The sequence below is a fragment of the Gigantopelta aegis genome, chromosome 5 (assembly GCF_016097555.1).
Source record: "Gigantopelta aegis isolate Gae_Host chromosome 5, Gae_host_genome, whole genome shotgun sequence".
Taxonomy (NCBI): domain Eukaryota; kingdom Metazoa; phylum Mollusca; class Gastropoda; order Neomphalida; family Peltospiridae; genus Gigantopelta; species Gigantopelta aegis.
Genome location: NC_054703.1, coordinates 19,791,901 through 19,810,917, shown reverse-complemented (window position 1 = coordinate 19,810,917; position 19,017 = coordinate 19,791,901). Strand labels below are relative to the sequence as shown.

General features: G+C 35.5%; 1 protein-coding gene across 7 annotated transcripts in view; it reads right to left on the bottom strand.

The window, feature by feature from the left end:
- The window catches only part of LOC121373365 (transcription factor 12-like), a 162,176-nt gene that overhangs the window by 134,014 nt on the left and 9,145 nt on the right, over nt 1–19,017 (bottom strand). The window contains exons 1-2 of one of the 7 annotated variants that reach the window (XM_041499968.1): nt 3,869–3,991; nt 359–1,343 (exon numbers count right to left, since the gene is read on the bottom strand). The exons of 5 other annotated variants lie outside the window; for them this stretch is intronic. In XM_041499968.1, the coding sequence (XP_041355902.1) occupies nt 359–379 (21 nt within the window). In that variant the 5' untranslated portion in view covers nt 380–1,343; nt 3,869–3,991. Of the gene's footprint in view, nt 1–358; nt 1,344–3,868; nt 3,992–19,017 lie in introns of those variants that run through there. One more of the 7 variants, XM_041499969.1, reaches the window with a different exon arrangement.

Sequence of the window (19,017 nt, the reverse complement as noted above, 5' to 3'; positions counted from 1 at the left end):
ATTATGCATGTACTTGATATACCAGGTGTGTGTTTGTGTGTGTGTGAGGTGGGGGGGGGGGGGGGGGGGGGGGGGTTGGAATGGGGAAAAACTATATAAAGTTGTAGGATATCATACATCAAGAAATGAATTTCACATGACAAATATATGCAAGAAACAAAATTTCCAACAAATATATATAATGTCATAAAAAGGACAAAGCACCTTTTAAAATATATTTTATAAAAAACACTAAAATGCCCACCCTCAAACCAGTGCTGAAAACATGTTCTACCCCTTTCCATACCAACCCTGACCCTTCGATCAAGTGGGACAAAACAACAGGTGTTCGAGACTAGCCCAGGTATTGTGTGCCTACCTGGTAGTAGCGACAATGCATTCTGTATGCTTGGTCGACCAGACTAATCCTTGGGGTAACTTGAGTTCTCTGGGTGCACACGACGTCAATGTTTACAGTCACTGGTTACGCATTCAGTTTCCACACAATAGTATTATCCACAAAACAGATTGTCTTTTTGTAGGGTTGAGCCTCAAGTGGTGACACAAAAGTTTTACTTCAAAAATGAAAAAAATATCTTCTTTTTTTTTTTAAAGATTGTTAAAAATCACTGCTCTGTCATGGGAGTTTTTTCACAACAGTATTATCCACAAAACAAATCATCTTTGTCTATAAAGCCTCAAATGGTGAAATTGATTTTGACTTTAAAAAAAAACCCTGCAAAAAACCACAAATGTGAATAAGAATGATCAAAATCAGTGTTTGGTCAATGGAGGTCTTTGCAAGAGTATTTCCTAACAACACACATCTATTTCTGCTCTGTACTGCATCCAAATAAATGCTGAAAACTGGCATCAACATTGGAAAACAAAACACTCTTAAATGTTTGTGTTTGTAAAACAATACTTTGAGTCAATTGTTACCAATTTAATTTGTTCACAATAATATTATCCAAACAGCAAAACATGCTTAGCAGTGGTGTATCCAAGTATTTTGATGAAATACAGAATCTGACGTTTTGTGAACTTAAAATTTTCTTTTTCTTAACAACAAGGTTTGTAGTCAATGGTTACACATTTTCTTCCCAACAGTAGTATCCAGATATTAATCTGTAGTTCATCCAATTGGCAAGATGAAATGTGCCATCCAAAATAAAACAGAAATCCTAGATTTCTATCTTTAATCAAGATTTGATACAGTCACCAAATACCCAATGAATCTGTTCACAACAGAATTATCCGAACAACAGTGCATGTTAGATCCAGTCAAATTTCTGTTAGAAGTGTGTAAAGATTTAAATCCACTCACATCCCATTCCACTGGCTCTAGACTGTGATATCACAATCTAAAATGTAAAAACAGTCGTGTGTAAGAAACACAATTCTCATTATCCAAACCAGCACACCTGGATCTACCTGTCTGCAACTCTATCCTTCCCTCAAGTAAAACTCTATCTTTCCCTCTAGTAAAACTCTATCCTTCCCTCTAGTAAAACTCTATCCTTCCCTCTAGTAAAACTCTATCTTTCACTCTAGTAAAACTCTATCTTTCACTCTAGTAAAACTCTATCCTTCCCTCTAGTAAAACTCTATCCTTCCCTCTAGTAAAACTCTACCCTACCCTCTAGTAAAACTCTATCCCTTCCTCCAGAAAGTTGCTCAAATGTTTTCCACTGCAGTATAGTCTTAAAATATTTAGTAACATGATTCTTAAATTATCAAAATACTTTATTTTCATGGGATTACATTTTCGACATTTAACGCAAATGAGTCACTTCACGTATTTACAAACATGATTCGTAAATTATCACAAATGTGAGGCACATACTACTGTAAAATACTTTATTTCGTAGAATAAATTTTCAACATTTAATGAAAATGAGTTAGTTCACAAATGTACGAACATATGATGCGTAAATTGTAAAACAATGTGTAAGGTGCATACCACTGTAACAATGCTTTATTTTCGGGGGATGATTTTGTTTACATTTAATGAAACTGAGTTAGTTTGCAAGCATTTATTTTCGTGAATCTCCTATCTCCCCCCCCCCCCCCCCCCTCCCAAACAAAAAAATGATACTAGATCAACATAGTTTGTGATTGCCCAACAAGCAAACCCTTTAGTGTGAAGATAAAACATGTATTACAAGTATAGTATCTTAGTATTACTTATGTTTTCAATTCCACATTTTTAATATACTGTGATAATGCATGGTTGTGTCATTTGGGACACATGCTGCTTTTATCTGATGATGTGATCACAAGCAATTATAAAAGAAAACCTTACAAAACTTTTTACTGTTAATATTTTTATTACCATGTACGTACTTATACACCACTCTTTTTATTTAAATGTTTAAAGTGTCACATTTTTTACTACTAGCCTCATACAGTAGAAACTAATGATATCTGGTTCAAAGAGACTACACCCATTTTAAATAAAAATTATTTTCATGAATTTTATTCATATTCGAAAGAAGCGAAAGTAAGTTCCATACCAAACAATTAAGTATTTTACAGTATTATGTAACTACTATTGGAACCGGGGGAGCTTTTTACTTCTTTTTTGTTTATACATTAATGTTTGCTATTGTATTCAAAATCTGATATAGAGTTTGTACCCGTCAGTGCCCCCCCCCCCCCACCCCCACCCCCACACACTCCCAAAGTCGTTCCTATGGGCCTGATTATTGTAGCAGGAAGACAAAATGTTGCTAAGCTACCATAAGAGTGGTAAGTGTGAAACATTGTGAAAATATCTCAGGTGCACAATAGTTCTATTTAGAATATACAAAACAAAATGCTGTGAAACTTTGCAAACTGTACATGTACTGTTAAGAAATCACAAAAGAAGCAATCCATGTAAAAACATTACTGTTATCAAATGATTGCAGTAAAACCGGTCAAAACCATCATAATAAATAAATATATTTAAACACTATTGTCGAGAAATAACGCCTGCATCATCAATGACCAAGATATTTTCCAAACAACTAAAGCACAATTTTTTTTTAATGAATTTTGATGAAAACTGAAGCACAAAAAATGATTATGAAACTTTGCAATTAAAACAGCACAAAACCATTAACATAACTCCATCTTAATTCTGGACTGTTAATAAATCAAGACACAGCATGATCCATTGTAATATAAATCCACATTAAAACATTATTGCTAAGAAATAACTGCCTGACCACAACATTTTCTAACAATTACCTAAAGATTTTGATGAAAACCAAACCACAAAACCGTATTATGAAAACACTGCATTAAAATAGAACAAAACCATAAATTCACCCTAAAACATGACTGTTGAGAAATCACGAAACTGCATATACCTAGTGTAAAATAAATCCATTCTAGAACATTATCGTTGAGAAATCACAAAACAGCATATACACATTGTAACACAAATCCATTTAAAACATTACTGTAGAGAAATCACAAAACAGCATATACACATTGTAACACAAATCCATTTTAAAACATTACTGTACAGAAATCACAAAACAGCATACTAGTATAACCATTGTAACACAAATCCATTTTAAAACATTAATGTAGAGAAATCACAAAACAGCACAAATCCACTGCACATAACCACTGTAACACAAATCCATTTTAAAACTTTACTACACTTTACTGCACTTTAAAATATTACTGTAGAGAAATCACCCCAAAAAATATATCCATTTAACACAAATCCATTCTACAAAATTATTATTGAAAAATTACAAAACACCATATACCCATTGTAACATAAATCCATTTTAGAACTTTACAACTGAGAAATCACGAAACAGCATATACCCAGTGCAACATAAATCCATTCTAAAACATTACTGTTGAAAAATCACAAAACCCCATATACCCATTGTAACACAAATCCATTTTAGAACAACTGAGAAATCACGACTGCCTCACGAAGGTTCTATCCTGTGTAAAATGTTCACACAGCAACCAGCGACTGTGCTGCTATCACCTGGGGCACAGTTAACTGTTGAATGCTGTCCACCAAGATCTAAACCCGTGGTACAGATAATCCCCAGACCGAGGCTTCGAACAAACACAACTTCATTCAGAGGTGACACAGCCAACATGACTAAACTTTGAAACACCAAGCTGCAATACCCTGGCAAAGAAACTCAGGCAAGGGGTCGTCTCAAAACTTATTAATGTTGTGACAGAGTTACTAGTGAACATGGCTAAGATATTGAGCAGAAGGTGGTGATTATTGATAAAATTAAACATGACTAAACTTCAAAACACCAAGCTGCAATACCATGGCAAAGAAACTCACACAAGGGGTCGTCTCAAAACTTATTAATGTTGTGACTGTTACCAGTGTTGTGACACGTAACATGGCTAAAATATTGAACACAGGGTGATGATAAAACTAAAAATGACTAAACTTTCAAACACAACCCTGGCAAAGAAACTCACAAAAGGGGTCGTCTTAAAACTTACTAATGTTGTGACAGAGTTATTAGTGTTGTGACAGAGTTACTATGTTGTGACAGAGTTATTAGTGTTGTGACAGAGTTACTATGTTGTGACAGAGTTACTATGTTGTGACAGAGTTATTAGTGTTGTGACAGGGTTATTAGTGTTGTGACAGAGTTACTATGTTGTGACAGAGTTATTAGTGTTGTGACAGAGTTACTATGTTGTGACAGAGTTGTACAGATAAAATATTGAGCAGATGGTGATGATTATTGATGGACCTAAATATGGTGAATGAATGAATGAATGAATGAATGAATGAATGAATGAATGAATGAATGAATAAATGCTTAACGACACCCCAGCACAAAAATACTCATCAACTATTGGATGTCATAAAAGGTAAAGTCACATAACCATGCAATAAAACTCAATACTTGGGGGACGTCTCAAAACTTATTAATGTTGTGACAGAGTTATTAGTGTTGTCACAGTTAACATGGCTGAAATATTGAACACAGGGCGACGATAAAACTGAACATGACTAAAGATTGAAACAGCAAGCCGCAATATCTTGTCAACGAAACTCAGTGAAGAGATCGTCTCAAAACTTATTAATGTTGTGACAGAGTTACTAGTGTTGTCACAGTTAACATGGCTGAAATATTGAACACAGGGCGACGATAAAACTGAACATGACTAAAGATTGAAACAGCAAGCCGCAATATCTTGTCAACGAAACTCAGTGAAGAGATCGTCTCAAAACTTATTAATGTTGTGACAGAGTTACTAGTGTTGTCACAGTTAACATGGCTGAAATATTGAACACAGGGCGACGATAAAACTGAACATGACTAAAGATTGAAACAGCAAGCCGCAATATCTTGTCAACGAAACTCAGTGAAGAGATCGTCTCAAAACTTATTAATGTTGTGACAGAGTTACTAGTGTTGTCACAGTTAACATGGCTGAAATATTGAACACAGGGCGACGATAAAACTGAACATGACTAAAGATTGAAACAGCAAGCCGCAATATCTTGTCAACGAAACTCAGTGAAGAGATCGTCTCAAAACTTATTAATGCTGTGACCGAGTTACTAGTGTTGTCACAGTTAACATGGCTGAAATATTGAACACAGGGCGACGATAAAACTGAACATGACTAAAGATTGAAACAGCAAGCCGCAATATCTTGTCAACGAAACTCAGTGAAGAGATCGTCTCAAAACTTATTAATGTTGTGACAGAGTTACTAGTGTTGTCAGTTAACATGGGTGAAATATTGAACACAGGGCGACGATAAAACTGAACATGACTAAAGATTGAAACAGCAAGCCGCAATATCTTGTCAACGAAACTCAGTGAAGAGATCGTCTCAAAACTTATTAATGCTGTGACCGAGTTACTAGTGTTGTCACAGTTAACATGGCTGAAATATTGAACACAGGGCGACGATAAAACTGAACATGACTAAAGATTGAAACAGCAAGCCGCAATATCTTGTCAACGAAACTCAGTGAAGAGATCGTCTCAAAACTGATTAATGTTTGATTATTAAAAAAAAGTTTCTTTTGCTTAACGTCACCACTAGAGCACATTAATTAATTAATCATCGGTTATTGGATGTCAAACATTTGGTAATTCTGACTAATAGTCATCAGAGAAACCCACTACATTTTTCCTAATGCAGAAAGGGATGTTTTATATGCACTTACCACGACCTTTGACCAGTTGTAGTGCACTGGTTGGAATGAGAAAAACACCAATTAGCTGAATGGATCCAATGAGGTGGTTCAATCATCAAGGGAGCACTCTACTGATCACTGAGCTAAATCCCGCCCTCTAGTTACTATGTTGTGACCGGTAAAATAAGAAAAATATTGTACAGGCGATGATAATACTAAATATGATTAAACTTTCAAACACCAAGCTGCAATATCATGGCAAAGAAAGTCAGGGGTCATCTCAAAAGTTATTAATGTTGTGACAATTAATACAGCTAAAACATAAAGCATAAAGATGACTAAACTTTGATACTGTAAGATAGAATAACCTGGCAAAGAAACTCAGACATGGAGGTCATTTCAAAAAGTTACTCATGTTTTGACAGTTATTAATGTTGTGACAGCGTTAATATGGCTAACATATTTAGCAGAGGGTGCTGACAGAACGTGACTAAATTTTGAAACAGCAAGTTACAATGTCATGACAAAGAAACTCAGATAAGGGGTCATCTCAAAACATATTAATGTTGTGAATAGAGTTAATACAGCTAAAATACATTGTACTGAGTAACGGGTGATAACAGAACACGACTAAATTTTCAAACACCAAGCCACAATACCCTGACAAAGACACTCGGACAGGGGGTCATCTCAAAACTAATTAATGTTGTGACAGAATTACCAGTTTTGTGACAGTTAAAATATTAAAAAAGGGTATGATACAACTAAACATGACTAAACTTTGAAACACCAAGCAGCAATACCCTAGCAAAGAAATTCAGACAGAGGGTCATCTCAAAACATTAATGTTGTTACAGAGTTACTATGTTGTGAGTGAATACAGCTAAAATATTAAGCCGAGGTGATGAAAAAAACTAAACATAAATGTGACTAAGCTGTCATAGATTTATCCAGGAGTTTACACCAGTAACTGATCTCCAACTGGATTGGGAAAAAATTAGGGTGAGTAAATCATACTTGGAATTTTTTTTCAGGCTACTGAATGATGCTATACACCACTGTTAAATGTTAAATTAATACATTAGAACAGACATAATTAAATATAATGTATATGTATATGGGAATTTTCAGTGCCACTTTGTTTAGAAATGGGCCTGGATAAATCACAGTCTTTTAAAAGGTATATAGAGGATACTCCCCTCGTGTCTTGTGATATCATAATTTATCAGCACGAGTTAATAAAAGTAGGAAATCCGAGGCTTGCTGAGGATTTTTATACTTTTAACAACCAGTGTTGATAAATTATGGTATCACAAGACACGAGGGTGGTATACTTTTTATCATCCATATCATTCTTTTCATTTGCGACAATTGTAAACAATGTTAGAAATGTGGGTTGAATGTCACTATATTTGGCAGCAGTAGACTCGTTAACTAGCAGAACGACAGTGGTGTGACGTCACTGATAGGTTTAGCACTGAAACAGTGATGTAACAAAATAAGGTCTTGTGATTAAAATTTGACCAATCAAGATTATAAGAAGCGGTATCTCCTAGGAGAATATCGCAGGAGAGATCACAAATTAGAGTGCCAGCGATACCTCCTACAAAAGCCTTTAATGGATGATAATATGGGTCTCTCTATTCAAACAGACTTTTAGCCCTGAAACATTAATAATTTGTTTAGTATTCTATGTGAAAACCTCAAAACAAAGTATCTGTTGAAAAACTATTTTTGCAAGAATTATTGTCCAAGAAATAAAGGAAGGACGGAAGGAAATGTTTTATTTAAAGACGCAGTCAACACATTTTATTTACGGTTATATGGTGTCGGACATATGCTTAAGGATCACACAGATATTGAGAGAGGAAACCTGCTGTTGCCACTTCATGGGCTACTCTTTTCGATTAGCAGCAAGGGATCTTTTATATGCACCATCCCACAGAAAGGATAACACATACCACAGCCTTTTGTGTACCAATCATGGTGTACTGGCTGAGTGAGAAATAAGTCCAATGGGCCCACCGATGGGGATCGATCCCAGACCGAACACGCATCAAGCGAACGCTTTGCCACTGGGCTACATTCCACCCCCTACTCCAAGAAAATGTAAGAAATGAAGTCGTTGGGTAAACTGATCACGAGCTTTGTCTTTTAATGATCCTATACTTAATGTCTGTTTATGATCTTTGATGCATTAAATGAGTACTGTACAGCAGCTCTCATTAAATGAGTACTGTACAGCAGCTCTCATTAAGTGAGTACTGTACAGCAGCTCTCATTAAGTGAGTACTGTACAGCAGCTCTCATTAAGTGAGTACTGTACAGCAGCTCTCATTAAGTGAGTACTGTACAGCAGCTCTCATTAAGTGAGTACTGTACAGCAGCTCTCATTAAGTGAGTACTGTACAGCAGCTCTCATTAAGTGAGTACTGTACAGCAGCTCTCATTAAGTGAGTACTGTACAGCAGCTCTCATTAAGTGAGTACTGTACAGCAGCTCTCATTAAGTGAGTACTGTACAGCAGCTCTCATTCCTCATTCAAGACTTCATTTAGGGGAGGGATTTAGCTCAGTCGGTTGAGTGCTCGCTTGAGGTGCTTGCATCGCAGGATCGAACCACCTCGGTGGATCCATTCAACTGATTGGGTTTCTTCTCGTTCCAACCAGTGCACCGCAACTGGTCAAAGGCCGTCGTATGTGCTTTACTGTCTGTGGGAAAGTGCATATAAAAGATCCCAGCTGGTGAAAGGCCATGGTATGTGCTTTCCTGTCTGTGGAAAAATGCATATAAAAGATCCCAGCTGGTGAAAAGTTGTGGTATGTTGGAAAGTGCATATAAAAATTAAAGATCCTTTGCTATATAATTAGGAAAAATATAGCTGGTTTCCTCTGATGACTATGTTTCAGAATTACCAAATGTTTTACATCCAATAGCCGATGATTAATTAATCAATGTGCTCTAGTGGTGTCATTAAACAAAACAAACTTGAACTGAACAGGGCGAGTCCTGCTTGGTGGTGTATGCAAAGAATAATTCTTGACATTAAGTCTGACACTGACATTATGATCAAAAGATAACTAGAAAGGTTAAGGTCATAATAAAAAGCCAGAGATCGACACGGTGTTCCCATGTTGTAGTTAAATATCACCTGATGGTATTACATATGATTTCATTTCCTATAAATGTGAATGACAAAATCGTAATACATGATCAAAGCTGTATTTCTTCACATTACTGGGTGGGAAGTAGCCCAGTGGTCAAGTGTTTGCTTGATGCGAGGTCAGTTTGGGATCGATCCCTGTCTGTGGGCCCATTGGACTATTTCTCGTTCCGGCCAGTGCACCACAAAGGCTGTGGTATGTGCTATCCTGTCTGTGGGATGGTGCATATAAAAGATCCCTTGCTACTAATGGAAAAATGTAGCAGGTTTCCTCTCTAAGATTATATATCAACATTACCAAATGTTTGACATCCAATAGCCGATGATTAATAAATCAATGTGCTCTAGTGGTGTCATTAAACAAAACAAATTTTTTCTACACAATACAGAGTTGAATGAACATTACAGTTTTGTAAAAAATTTCAAACAAACTTGCTCTTCAGCCATAACATCTATCAAAGCTACATGGATGAAATTCCTACTAAAATGACTTGATGTGCTTTTTTTAAAAAGATGCACGTAAACACCAACATGGATAAATCTTAGGATGGTATACTGCTCTGCATGCATCCAAAAATGGATAAAAAAAATTAAAGAAAAAACAGAGACAAAAGAATAAAACATATTTTTAAAGCAATGTGTGTATGTGTGGGGTGGGGGGGGGGGGGGGGTGGGTGTGTGTGTGTGCATAATTCTTGTTTCTTACTGATGAGTCTGCAGGATTCCCACACCCACCCCACATATATATAGTAGGCCCATACTCAGTTTAAAATATATATATATGTATATTGTGAATGGCGAGTCTATATATATATATATATATATATATATATATATATATATATATATATATATATATGGTTGCCTTTTTGTTTAATAGTATTTATATATATATATTTAAATACTAGTAAACAAAACGGCAACCATCTCACAAGGTAATATATAAAAAATAGGATTTTTTTTTTAAACTTGCTATAAGCAGAGAGGTTTTTGAAATGGTGTTTTGAGACCAATCCACAGAACTGACAGGCTGGGTGTGGTGATAAAGTCTGAATAATGCAACCCAAAACAGGCCTCCATTTACACCACAACCATCTGTTGCACAGCTTAAACATGCGTTACCATGACGATAGCATAGTTTGCTTACATTTATTTACTGGAACATAACAATCCCATTGATTTTCACACTAAATTCAAGAGATTATAAGAAAGATACCCATTAAATGTCCTAAACATAGGGTTTGTATAACCCTGCATATAACAAACTAGATTCAATATATTTTAATACATCATGTATGTAACAGAATATATTTAAGATATATTAAGAAACCCATTAAACATCCTGTGCATAGGAGTTAAAAAATCCTGCATATAACCAAATATATTCAAGATATTTTAAGGTAAGGCCACACTTTTTTTTCTTTATAATTATGGATTTTTTGTTGAAGCAGGCAATGTCGGAGGATGGAATAAAAATTAAAATAAACTTCACCCAATTCCTGTTGTTATTTTTATTGTTTTGTATTGCGGGTGTTTTCAGTAAGATTTGAAGTTCGGGATGGAGGAGAAATGAAAATAAAAAGATTCCAAAAAGAAAAAGAAAGAAATGTTTTATTTAACGACACACTCAACACATTTTATTTATGGTTATATAGCGTCAGACATATGGTTATGGACCACACCAATTTTGAGAGGAAACCCGCTGTCGCCACTTCATGGGCTACTCTTTCCGACTAGCAGCAAGGGATCTTTTATTTGCACTTCTCACAGACAGGATAGCATAAACCATGGCCTTTGTTGAAACAGTTATGGATCACTGGTCAGTGCAAGTGGTTTACACCTATCCATTGAGCCGTGTGGAGCACTCATTCAGGGTTTGGAGTCGGTATCTGGATTAAAAATCCCATGCCTTGACTGGGATCCGAACCCAGTACCTACCAGCCTGTTGACCAATGGCCTAACCACGACACCACCGAGGCCGGTCAGATTCAAAAAGGTTCCCAGCCTTGATGTACTGAAGCCAGGTATTGTATGCTGTGTATGAGATGAAACTACTATCCACCAGCCCCAAAGGAATATAAAAAGAACAAGCCAAGATTTATAATTTAAAAAAATACAAATTGTTTTATCAATATTTCAGAAGGGTAGGGTATAAATTAAAATATTAACACCATTCAAAGCATACTTTGCACTATTTTTAATGAAAATTCATTAAGATAAAATTTAAATATACATATTAATTAAAATGTCAGGAGAAAAAATGATTCTTCGGCACTCCGTTTCAGATGGGATTGAATTTCTAGTACTTACATGTAACACGTGCATAAATCAAGACAAAAGTATATACTCATACACTGTAAATGACTAATAAATAAATGAAAACAAAAATATAGCATATTACATTTGGTTCTCATGCCCAACATGAATGTGCGAGATTTCTAATTTTATAGTAGTGTCGTATATTTCCGGTTAAACGGAAATGGCCGAATTAAATGTCATGGAAATTTAAAATATTTACGGTCTATTTTTGTGCACTTTTTGGTGAGGTATGGATGTTTTTGTACATTTATTTTACATTTATTACAACCATCACAAGTGAAAAGCGACTTTTAAGACTGTTTTGGCATTTCATTGTAATGAACACTGTCAATAACCTGTAAAACTACAGATCGACAATTTTTATGGGCGATGGCTGGACATTTTTAAAATATACATTTTTTGTATAATGTGCACATTTTTAACCTGTATTTTTGGGGGTAAAAGTGTGCATAATACATGGGAAATATACGGTACTTTTATTTATTTCATATTTCCCGACACTGCTTCTGTAAAAATCATAAGTAGGTGGGAAAGTAAAATAAAAAATTGGCTGAAAACTGAACTTTAAAAAAAATATAAAAATTTTGGCAAAATGAACATCGGAGGATCCGTAATCCAAAAAATAAAAAAGTGTGGCCTAAGGGTTTATAAAATTCTGTATATGAACAAATATTATCAAAGTTTTTTTGTACAGAAACAAGACACCTCAGCACATGGTTTATCAATGGCTACTGTCAAAAATGTTAATTGTTTTGTTTAACAACACCACTAGAGCACATTGATTAATTAATCATCGGTTATTGAATGTCAAACATTTGGTAATACTGACTTGTAGTCATCATAGGAAACCTGCTACATTTTACCATTAATAGCAAGGGATCTTTTATATGCACATCCCGATAGACAGAATAGCACATACCATAGCCTTTGATAAACCACTTGTGGTGCACTGGTTGGAATGATAAAAATCCCAATCAGTTGAATGGATCCACCGAGGTGGTTCAATCCTGCAATGCAAGCACCTCAAGCGAGCACTCAACCGACTAAGCTAAACCCTGCCTCTGATAGAGTATAGATATGTGTACATACAAAGAATATTTGATTACATTTTAAATGACTTGACCCAGTGTGTACATGTGCTCAATGATTTTAAAATTAAAAATGTCACCATCTGTATATGGCCTTCTATGACTAATAATTAAAATCATTTCTGTCTATTCCATGTTTTTATCAGACCAGCCTCGGTGGCGTCGTGGTTAGGCCATCGGTCTACAGGCTGGTAGGTACTGGGTTCAGATCCCAGTCGAGGCAAGGGATTTTTAATCCAGATACCAACTCCAAACCCTGAATGAGTGCTCTGCAAGGCTCAGTGGGTAGGTGTAAACCACTTGCACCGACCAGTGATCCATAACTGGTTCAACAAAGGCCATGGTTTGTGCTATCCTGCCTGTGGGAAGCGCAAATAAAAGATCCCTTGCTGCCTGTCGTAAAAGAGTAGCCTATGTAGTGGTGACAGCTGGTTTCCTATCAAAATCTGTGTGGTCCTTAACCATATGTCTGATGCCATATAACCGTAAATAAAATGTGTTGAGTGCGTCGTTAAATATAACATTTCTTTCTTTTTCCATGTTTTTATCATTTGACAAATATTTCTGACTGGTGTTTTGTTAACCTAACTTGATAACAAACAAGTTATAAATGATGAAAAGACTAATAAAGTGTTTAAACTTATGTTACATGACTCAATAACAAGCAAGTTATAAACGATGAAAAGATTGATAAAGTGTTTTGTTACACGACTCAATAACAATCAAGTTATAAATGATGAAAATGTATGAGTACTATGACCATGAATATTAATCAATATAGGTGCATACATGTAAGAAAAGACATGATTCTGCAACTGCATCAGTTAATATACTGACGGCAGCGATAGAAATAAGCAGTCTTTCACTAGTCTACAAGACAAGTACATCTAGAAATCTACTTGTGCACCAATGTTTTCACGTTTGTTTTGTTTAACAACTCCACTAGAACACACTGATTTATTAATCATTGGCTACTGAATGGCAAACATATAGTCATTTTGACCAGTCATAGAGAGGAAACCTGCTACATGTTTCCATTAGTAGCAAGGGATCTTTTATATGCACCATCCCACAGACAGGATAGCATATACCATGGCCTTTGATATACCAGTTGTGGTGCTCTGGCTGGATTCACTTGTAGGAATAAATGATTTGTTTTATTCAAGTACAAGGACCATATCTGATTGCTCAAAATAAATAAAACTGCACTGAAAATTATTACTTGTCCTCTGGACAACCATTGATGTCCATTTTGCTTGCCTGAGCAGCTTTTTTATTTGTCAGGACAAATGGACAAGTGCTTATTTCAAATGCTGCTGATGTCCAAAGGAAAGTATACAAAGACTAAGACACTACTGAAGAAAAACCAAAACTAAAACATGCTGCATGTTCTAAAGCTATGTATTCATGTGTGGTGTTTGGCATGATGTGAACAAAATGTCATTCCAAAAAAGCAGAAACATATTTAACTATCATTTCATTTCCATGATCCAGATTATATAAGGATTTTAAAACATTTGTAATAACTACAGGGCTCGAAAAGGCCTGTGGCCAGGTCGCCAAATGCAACCAATGTTCTGTTTGGGCGACTTAAATATTAAAAAATAATGGCATTAGTCACCCAAATAATATTATCTTCTTTAGAGATATAACATATGAGCCACTATTAATATTTGTATTCCACATTAAATTCATACTTGTGGTTCACTTACAATAATTTGCTAACATGTATTATTATTTTTTGGGCCACTATATTTATTGGCTAATTTCGAACCCTGTTACTATAGTTTCTTTTGGATGTCAGTATATATTCACGAGAGTGGTGTTTTTGCATACTGTGAACAAAATTTAATTTGATAAAAGCAGAAACATTTAACCACCATTTCATCTCCATTATCCAAATTTTTAAGGAATTTAAATACATTATTTTGGGTGAAATGTCTTATGGATATCAATATAGTAAAAAAAATATGTCAGTGATCCACGCAGTACAAGGAAAACTTCCAGTTCCAGCAAATTTGATTTAAAAAGTGTGTTTGTTTTGTTTAGCGACACCACTAGAGCACATTGATTAAATAATCTATGGCTATTGGATGTGAAATATTTGGTAACTCTTGACATTAATTTAGTCATATGATGAAATCTGCCACATTTTTTCATTAGCAACAAGGGATCTTTTATATGCACTTTCCCACATACAGGACAGCACATACCATAACCTTTGAGCAGTTGCGGCGCACTGGTTTGAACGTGGCAAAAAAAACCAATCAGTTGAATGGATCCACCGAGGTGGTTTGATCCTGAGATGCAAGTACCTCAGACGAGCACTTGACTGACTGAGCTGAATCCCACCCCAATTTGATCCAAGGTCGTCTGTGTGTGTGTGTCTCTGTGTGTGTGTCTCTGTGTGTGTGTGTGTGTGTGTGTGTGTGTGTGTGTGTGTGTGTGTGTGTGTGTGTGTGTTAATTTTTTAAAACTTTTATGCCTCATAAAGAACTCCTTCGTTTACCATTGTGATCCTTGTGGGTCCTCAACATTGTTGTGGTGTCCTCATAATCCCATGACCCCTAAGGCAATAATTGCACTGCCCCTCTTAACAATGAATTTCAACCCTGGTGTTTTATCCAAAAATGCCCAGGGGTTCTAGAATATTTTTAAAATTCACTTGCCATAGGGCCAGTGGATTTGAAAATTCACTGGCCATGGTGAAAAATTCACTTGTCCAAGTTTAACTGTTGATAACACAAAAAACTGTAAATTAAAATAATTAACTTTTTAATGTCCATTTTTCATACTGAGATCATGTTTAATCAATTCGTCAATTTTCACAACAGATAGGCTCATTGGGCATGCTTTATGGTTTGTTTAGAAAAATATGCAAATAATTTTCATCAGTTTAGAATAAAGTTACCGTACCTATTTAAATTTTAAAATAATTGTTTCCATGCACTAAAACCACCTTAGTTATAAAAAATAATCCATGTTACCAAGATATTACAACAATTAACAGCATTATTTATTTACTTAACAAAATGGCGGCAAAACAATGAACTTTTGAATTTCTAATGTTTACACTTTATAACTTTAATAAAGTTATATCAGTAGGTATATTGATGTCATGGATGGGTCAGAGATTACTGGTGGCCAACTATTTGTTAGTAAAATATTGCATGTGATAGCAAATCAAAAGAAGTGACTTGTAGATGTTTCTTTTTTTTTTGTATGATCGTAGGAAGTAGCGTTGTAGATTTTATTTTATTATTTTTTTGGTACCACTTGCTAACGGGATTGCACAAAATAACTTTTACTGGCCCGAATCCAAAAAAACGTATTCTAGAAGGCCTGCTGCCTGTTTTGTAACAAAACATGTTGATAGTAATTTCCAAAAATGCTTTTAAGAAAAATTTTAAAATAAAGTGCTGAAACATTCATGACAACAGATGAGATTTCTGGAAGATGAACATAACAACTGATTCTGATGTCCTGAAATTACCTTACAACTTGAGCAAATGACAAATATTTAATTTATATAAAAGATTCCCAGAAAGATGACATATCAAATGTAATGACCATGTATTTTTTGGCAAGATCTGAACATTTTGACAGCAGTTGCCAATAACCAGATAAGTTGCAAACGAAAAAACAAAAAGGTTTCAAAATCTTTCAAAATCATAGGAAGAAGGTATTAAGAAATATGTCATATTTTTTAGTAGGTTATGTATTTATAAACTTTTAAAGTGAAAATGATTAACGTGTACCCTTTAAAGCAGACCATAATTCAGAATTGAAAAAGTAGAAGTGACTTCTCATTTCCCAGAAGGAATGGGGGATTACCTAATAAGTTTCCAAATTATACACTTCGTTTAAATTGTAATATTTAATTATAAAATATTACTACTACTGGTTTAAAATTTGGAAAATTAGAGGGCTTGTTATTATTCAAGGTAACCTTAATGCACAGAGGTATCGAGATGAAGTTTTGCGACCCATTCTGTTGCCATTTAATCAACAGCAGCCACGCGGTATACTCTTCCAGCATGACAACGCTAAACCCCATACTGCAAGGATAACACAGGACTTCCTCAACAACATGAACATTCATGTTTTGCCATGGCCTGCATGTTCTCCTGGTATGAACCCCATGGAACATTTGTGGGATCATTTTGACAGACAAAACAGAAGACGACCAGTACCACCAGCCAACTGTCAGGACATGGAGAGAGCTTTAATTGACAATGGCAACGGATTCCCGCTAACATCATCCGGCGCTTGACGTCATCAATGCAGCAATGTGTGTTGTGGCATGTATTGATGCACAAGGTGGACATACCTGCTATTAATCCAATGTTTACTGACTTTGCAGACACTTAACATACTGTTGTTTAAAAGCTGTTCTGATAGTGACTTTTTGAATCATCTTATTTTGACCCCATGTATCTTTGTAGCACAGTTTCTTGGACATTTTATGCTGATATTGAATGACATTTTGTTCACAACATGCCAAAACACCACTCTCATGAATATATATATATCTTTTGAACATGCAACATGTTTTGGTTTTTCTTCAGTAGTCTCTCAGAGTCTTGGTATAGTTTCTTTTGGACGTCAGTATAGTTCATTACGTTGTGGATGTGACCGCTTGCTAGACACTGCTGCTAGTTTGACATCACGAAATAGCTCAGTCTATAACATCCTTCCAGCACAAACCTGGGTCGATAGTTTCTAAGCAATCTTAGCGATACGAAATCGTAAAACCACCGTAGGTTGTGACGTCACTACAGCACATGCCATAGTGACGTCATAGCTTAAGCGGTTTTATTATTCCATAGGTTTCTAAGATGCTAAGATTGCTTCAAAAGTATGGGCCCAGGGGTCATCCTGCATATAGTGCCAAATTAGCCAACTGCTCATTTTTATACAAGATTGATATAAAATATAGTATTTGGCAAATAAAATATTCCGAAAAAAAAACATTTTAATAAATTTTAGGAAATACTCTAAATTTCTCAAAATTTACAAAACCAAAATTTGCTCCATTGTGAACCTTGACACGAAAAGATTAATTTAATCTTTTTGAAACCGAAGATTTTTCTTCTTCTTTATACGAGTTTGCACAGTTCAAGTTTTTTTACTGGTCCATGTATCAATAATTTTTTTTTGTATATTACTGGTGCATCAGAATCATTTATTGATTGTACATCCACAATTGAAGAGTCCATTACCAAAACGATATACACCTATTTCCAAATGTTGAAAGGAAGGAAGGGTTTTATTTAACGATGCACTCAACACATTTTATTTATGGTTAGATGGCATCAGACATATGGTTAAGTATCACACAGATATAGAGAGAGGAAACCCACTGTCGCCACTTCATGGGCTATTCTTTTCGATTAGCAGCAAGGGACCTTTTATATGCAACATACCACAGCCTTTGTTATACCAGTTGTGGTGCACTGGCTGGAATGAGAAATAGCCCAATGGGGCCACTGACAGGGATCGATCCTAAACAGACCTAGCATCATGTGAGCGCTACATGCTGCCCCCTCCAAATGTTGGAGTCAGCAGCGAAGGTATACCAATGCTAGTACAACTGAGCTAGTTATGGTATTAGTTTCCATCAAAATGCTTTATCCCACAATCACTGTATACATTGGTAAGATATGATGACTAGATAAATCTTTATATTTTCAGTCACTGACCAAAAATATAGGTCACGTGACATAAGCATGTCTCGACTCGAGTATTTCCGAGTAGATTTTCAATAAACATACTCTTTAAATAATTAGTTGAAGTGCAGTAAATACAAATAACTTTTAGTTTTGCGATAACAGTACAAAACTTGTATATTTGTTTATGAATTGCAGTTCAGAAACACTTTTTTAATGTGACCGAATGTAGCTAGCGTCTGACAAAGAATGATGTCAAGTATCTTGTATGACGTCATACGGCAAAAGCTTTGCTAGGTTGACAATACTGATTTGTGCATACAAAACTGAAATAAATAATTATTGAACAGGATTTTTAAATCATTGCTCCATGTGATATACGTCATGTTGCACCAAAATCATGTTTTTTTCTCAAAATTATGTAACGGATTTTTGACCTTTAGGAAATGCAGGCCTCTGAGAATTGAAACCGGCCTCGGTGGCGTCGTGCTTAGATCATCGGTCTACAGGCTGGTAGGTACTGGGTTCGGATCCCAGTCGAGGCATGGGATTTTTAATCCAGATACTGACTCCAAACCCTGAGTGAGTGCTCCGCAAGGCTCAATGGGTAGGTGTAAACCACTTGCAATGACCAGTGTTTCATAACTGGTT